General features: G+C 51.4%; 1 protein-coding gene across 1 annotated transcript; it reads left to right on the forward strand.

Annotated features, from left to right (window-relative positions):
• Window positions 1-383: 383 nt before the first annotated feature.
• Window positions 384-3946, forward strand: LOC120710360 (protein IQ-DOMAIN 14-like). Its single transcript, XM_039995991.1, has 6 exons — window positions 384-693; window positions 1362-1492; window positions 1689-2276; window positions 2375-2599; window positions 2669-2788; window positions 3015-3946. The coding sequence occupies exons 2-6, from the start codon at window positions 1418-1420 to the stop codon at window positions 3651-3653; spliced, it is 1647 nt and encodes a 548-aa protein (XP_039851925.1). The 5' UTR covers window positions 384-693; window positions 1362-1417; the 3' UTR covers window positions 3654-3946.
• The last annotated feature ends 2054 nt before the right edge of the window (window positions 3947-6000 follow it).

Here is a 6000-nt window from a genome sequence, read left to right on the forward strand (position 1 = left end):
CTGGCAATGAATTTAAAGTTCAGAGTCCGGCCTGGTCTTCATCAACCAAGCAAACTATTACTAAAAGAAATCCAGGTAAGTATCCAGTATCTACTCAGACCAATGATAGTGAAGCATACCTTACCTGCTACTATAATCTAACATAACTTCTTGTAGACTCCCAGAATATATAGGATATTCTTTCAAGTATATCAACCAATCAGGTTGCAGCTTTCCAGGCCTGTGTACAACTGCACAAGCCATGTTGTACCATTACAAGTATACATCACACATGGCACTATGGCAGGGGTCCCAAGTCCTAACAATACATGTTTGTTTGAAGTACTACAAAGGCAAGAAGGCAAGACAGGGAAAAACAAAATAGTGTCCCTCAAGTCCCCCCTGCAGTTGCAGCGATGTGCATGCTGCCTTTTGAGTCTTGGCAATCAAGCAAGGTTGGTCGGGTGTCATCGAGTGGGAAAGTGGGCACTCCCATCCACCACCAATCCGCAAAGAGATCTATAAGACGGGCCTCTCGCGGCCTGCAGAGAGTTCCGAGGAAAAAGGAGATGGCGAGGTGTGGTCCGCCGATGCCTCATGCCTGCAACAACTGTGAAGATTTCAGGGAGCATTAGGGAATTATACTGTTGGGAGGGCTGCGTTGCAACTCTGTTGAAGTGCAAGTTAGACCGTGGAGAAGCTCTACAACACAAGGTATGCACCTATGTCTCACACCCTTACTCCAACTTTTCAGTTCTGATCATAAGATGATCCTTCCTTGCATATGCAAACCATTCTATGTTTTCTGCACATTACAGATTTCTTTCATAAGCATTGACTTCAATCATGAGATTAAACACACAGAACTTGGCCACATCATTCTTTCATACAAAAACTTAACCTTCTGCAAAATCTAATTAAAGTGGAAAATTCTACAAGAAAATCTTGAAAGGAGTTGTCTCATTCATATTCATTATCTATGTGGAGTTATGCTGCTACTTTTAAAGCTGTTTGTAGACTGTAAAGCCACTAGAATTGCTAGCAATGTCAGGTACTGTAAGGATTACCACATATTTGAAATTCAGACTGCAATGATATTATCTGTTTCACAAGCTAGTTATTAGACCGATCACAGATTCAAAAGTATGTTTCCGTAGTGCTATTGTTATAATTCCTGTGTTTCAAGTCATCTCTGGAACTTTAGTTAAAGGTTCACAAGAGAGTGAGCCAGGCATGTAAAATTCTACAGTTAGCGCTTTAGTTTCTACATCTTCAGACAAAAGCCTTTCTGATTCAACACAGCCAGAGTTTTTTTTTAAAAAAGAAAAGAAAAGAAAGAGGACAAAGAGCAACACTTCATCATAACAAAGCATCTTTTTCAGTCTTGCCTGGAAGGGAGAAATTTTGAAGGTTTTTAGCAAGGAGAAATGTTAAGGAGATGGGCAAGAAAGGAAACTGGTTTACTGCACTCAAGAAGGCCTTCACCTCCAGCCCCAAGGAGAAGCCATCAAATGTAAGTTGCTACTCGAAATTCCTCATTATATTAATGCTTTTAGCGATTGTTTACTAGGTTATACTACTACATGGCAAATTTGTCATCATAAATAGTGTTTGCGTAAATTTCAACTAACAGGGATTAAATGCACAAAAGAGCATTACTGTGGGGGGTAGTGATGTGCTGACAGGTGAGATCGATCAATGGCGTACAGGTGCATCAGCTGGTAGCGCAGTACCCGCCGCCGCACGGGCACGCGAGGGAGAAGAAGCGATGGGGCGGATTCGGGCGGTCGCGGCCCTACGCGGAGCCGGCGTCGCCGGCGGCGGGCGCGCTGATCAACATCCCGCTGTACCGCGAGCCGAGCAGCATCGAGAAGATCCTCGGCGACGAGGAGATGGATCAGCAGCGCCAGTACTACGCCGCCACCAGGGCGCAGTACCAGATCACGGCCGCCAGACCCGCCGCCGTCGCCGTTAGCGCTGCTTCAGCTGCCGCGCCGCTGCCACAGCCGGTGGCAACGGCGCGTGAGCGCGAGCGCGAGCGCCGCAGAGACGACAAGCCGGCCGCCGTGGTGCTCCCGCTGCCCCCGCCGTCCCCGCCGCCGCTGATCAGGAGGTTCGACCACGACAGAGAGCAGCAGCAGAAGCTGCAGCAGCTCCAACAGCACAGCAGGGCCGAGACGGAGTGGCGCCATCAGCAGCCGCCGAGGCGGCACCGCGCGGCGAGGCAGCGCGCCGCGCCGCCGGACCGCGCGCGCGCCGCGGCCGTGGCGATCCAGTCCGCGTTCCGGGGCTACATGGCAAGTCCATTATTCTACCGCTCAGCTTGCTGCTCGTGCGCGCCGCCGCCGCCGGGGTGTGATAATTTGCGTTTCCGCGGTGATGTCGGTGGCTGCAGGCGCGGCGGAACTACCAGTCGCTGCGCGGGCTGATCCGGCTGCAGGGCGTGATGAGGGGCGCCAGCGTGCGGCGGCAGACGGCGCATGCGATGCGGTGCGTGCAGACGCTGGTGCGCGTGCAGGCGCAGGTGCGCGCCAGCCGCGTCGAGGCCATGGAGCGGCGCAACCGGCAGCACCACGGCGCCATGCTCAGGGACGGCGGCAGGTGGCGCGCCGGCTCGCAGGTATGTTAGCGATCGCTAGAGACTCCGCTACTACTCGCACGACCGGCCAGATGACACGAAGCATCGCAGGACGGCGGCATCTGGGACGACAGCCGGCTGACGCCGGAGGAGGCGGACGCGCGGACGAAGCGGAAGGTGGAGGCCGTGATCAAGCGCGAGAGAGCCCTCGCCTACGCCTACTCGCATCAGGTACGGCGGCGAGACACACGTAGCCCACTCTCATCTCATCCCATCCCGGCCATGGAAAAGCTAGCCACGAGCTTGATCGGCCACCTAAAAGCGAGCAAAACAATGGTGCGCCGTCGCTGTTCGGCGAGCGTCCCTCCACTTTGTCATGTCGCGCGCTAGCACTGACCGAGACTGACGCGCTGTTCGTTTGTTGCCCTGTCGTCCCGGTGTCGGCGGCGGGCGGCAGCTGCTGAAGGCGACGCCGATGGCGGCCCACGCGATCCTGGCGGACCTGCAGTCGGGCCGGAGCCCCTGGTGGTGGACGCCCATCGAGCGCCGCCACGAGCCGGAGGCGGCCTACCGCCCCGTCGATCCCGCCAGCAAGCCCCGGCCGGCTCTCGCCACCGCCCACCGCGGGATGATGACGCCGACGGCGATGACGACGGCGGCGGCGACGCCGGCCCGGTCGGTGGTCTCGGCCTACTCCAACTCCAAGCCGCGGTCCACGAGGCCCGCGCCCGCCAAGGGGACGGGGAGCGTGAGCATCCGCGACGACGAGAGCCTGACGAGCTGCCCGTCGTTCGGCGGCGTGCCCAACTACATGACGCCGACGCTGTCGGCCTCCGCCAAGGCGCGGGCGCGGGCGCAGCTCCTGCTCCAGCAGCAGAAGGCGGCCCAGGAGAAGCCCAGGTTCTCGTTCGGGCTGGGCCAGGGCATCGGGAGCTGGGCCAAGAGCCCGTTCTGGAAGGCGCCGTCGTCGCGGGTCGGCACGCCGGCGGCGTCGGCGGCCGGCGGGCGCCACCGGCCGACGCGGTCGATCAGCGGGCTCAGCGTCGACTCCACCGTGTCCATGCCGGCCGGGATCGGCAGGAGGCCCTTCAAGTAGATACGTGTCCAAGTCCAACCGTGGGTTGCATTCTTCTTCTTCTTCCTCCAGCTTCTCTCGGACTTGGATTTGTAACGTGATTGGTGGTGTGCTTTGGTGTGGGTTTCCAACACGTTTGGTGGTGGTTCGTTGTGCTTTACGAGCAGGCTGCTCTGGTCGCTGGCTCCTTTGTCTCGAGCCCCTCGTGTGTTTGAGGGGCCAGTGAGCTGTTGTGGCATGTAAAAACTCGGAGACTCCACCGAACAATCGTTCCGTGCGTCAAGTTCGTTCGTGCATTGCTTTGTCAGTGGGCCTCTTTCACCTAGGCTTCGTGCAGAGAAATTCTTACAAAACATTTTCACCACTTTTTTTAAGAAAAAGTTGTATTGTTTCTTTTTTGTGAATATGATATCTGGCCTTAAGGGTCTGTTTGGTTTGTGGCCACAACTCGCCATAGGCAGGTGAGGCGTGCCACAGAAAATCTGGTACCTACTTGTTTCATGAGTAAATGCTGCCTGCCACAATAATTCGCGTGCAAACACAGTACAAAACTCGCCACACCTGTGTTTAGATTCGTAAAATAGTGGTAAAAGGATAACATCAGTCACTGTAGTATACTGTAGCATTTTTCGTTTGTTTGTGATAACTGTTGTCATATCATGACATAACTAGGCTCAAAATATTCATCTCGTCGTGTACATCAAAACTATATAATTAGTTTTTTATTTACCTACATTTAATGCTTCATGCATGAAATAAAAAATTTGATATGATAGATAAATAGTGAAATTTAGAGAGAAATTTTAGAACTAAACATAGCCCGTGTGGCGCCGATTTTCCTCGCTACACTCCGTGACGCCGCCGCACATGGCGTGGCGGTTGATGGCCTGGAACCAAACAGGCCTTTAATTCTGCTGAGATGGAAATAAGAAAGTCTACAACGGAGTAACTCATGATTGAGCCTTGTTATGTTAGTTCAACTGTTATGTGGTTTAGGGTGTATTGTCTCTATTGCTTGGAATTGTAACACACGAGCTTATATTTCAGACAACTTAGCAAGCTGTGGGTTGGCGTAAATATACAATTTTCAGGAGGGATCTAACCAGATTGGAACTATAATCATCTCATTTTTTTTTGTTCATTGTAAAAATAAAACATAAGCATGACTTTTAGTGAGACAAAATATAGAATGAGCATGTGTGTGGCAAAAGGCAAGAGACGTGTGTGGCAAAAAGGCAAGAGGATAAAAAAACAAGAGAGAGACAATGGTGTGTGTGCGGCAAAAAGATCTTCTGGAGGCGGGGTCTTCGATCCATGGGATATACATTTTGATCCATGGGATATACATGAGTTGAGGGAGGAAAAGGAGAGAAGGCATGCCTTTGTCAAATTCAAGAAGAAATAAATGAAATTTGAACTCAATGATTGAAGTGAGAAAAATAGACAAAGATGAGGGAATGAATGGTAAATGGAGAAATATATAAAAAAGTGGAAAGTGAATAGAAGTGTTCGTGTTAGTTTTGTTAGTTTTGTTTGGGGTGGAGTACTGCAGAGGGACCCACCCCATCGACACGTGGGTTCCTCAGATAGTGGGGCCCATAGGTCAGTGGGAGTAGTGCCTCTGCAGTATTGTAGAGGGGGAACATTATTAATTTTCTTTGAATGAACGGGCATGAGGCACGAGATTGTGCCTATTTCATTGATAAATAAGGAGAGTATAGCCAGAGAAATCAGTAATATAGTAACTCATAATTAACTCGGCACATTTGTCGTGTTAATTGAGCAGCCATGTGGTTCGCGGGTGGTTCTATATCAAACCTTCGGTGATTTGATGGTCGTCACGTCCTAACGCTTTATTTATATGTTAACAAATAAATAATAGACTCTATTTGTGCGTTACGAAAAATATTTAACTCTATCCAACTAAGCAAACTATATGGATTAACATCAACAAATAATTTTCACGAGGGAATTAACCCAACATAGTGCATTATCCGCTTCTATTCATGATTCATCATCGAGAAAAAAGAGGAAATACTGTATCATTTTTTTAAAGTTAAAATAAAAATACAAAACCATTGCAGGAACCGGACGGCGACGGTCTAAACATGGACCAGGCCTCAACCGGACGGTCTGGCTCTGGCAGGGGGTTAATAAAAAAAGGCGGGGCGTGTATGGATGGGCTCATCCTAGCGGAACAACGAACACGTGGCCCCACGAATCGACGGCAGCGGCCGTCCCGCGGGAAGCCAAATCCACGAAACGAAATTCTCGAAACCGCCGGCCGCGGGAAACATTTTGCGCGCCGCCTCCTCTTCCCTCCATATCCCTCCCGCGCGCGCGCCTCTCTTTACAAATAGGAGTACTC

The sequence above is a fragment of the Panicum virgatum genome, chromosome 5K, assembly GCF_016808335.1.
Source record: "Panicum virgatum strain AP13 chromosome 5K, P.virgatum_v5, whole genome shotgun sequence".
Lineage (NCBI taxonomy): Eukaryota > Viridiplantae > Streptophyta > Magnoliopsida > Poales > Poaceae > Panicum > Panicum virgatum.

What these genes read in the sequence shown, in the direction of transcription:
- LOC120710360 (XM_039995991.1), top strand. Translation starts at nt 1,418, where the DNA reads ATGGGCAAGAAAGGAAACTGGTTTACTGCACTCAAGAAGGCCTTCACC. An exon ending in GGTGGCGCGCCGGCTCGCAG is followed by an intron (nt 2,600 to 2,668) that starts GTATGTTAGCGA and finishes GAAGCATCGCAG; the next exon opens with GACGGCGGCATCTGGGACGA. An exon ending in CCTACGCCTACTCGCATCAG is followed by an intron (nt 2,789 to 3,014) that starts GTACGGCGGCGA and finishes GGCGGGCGGCAG; the next exon opens with CTGCTGAAGGCGACGCCGAT.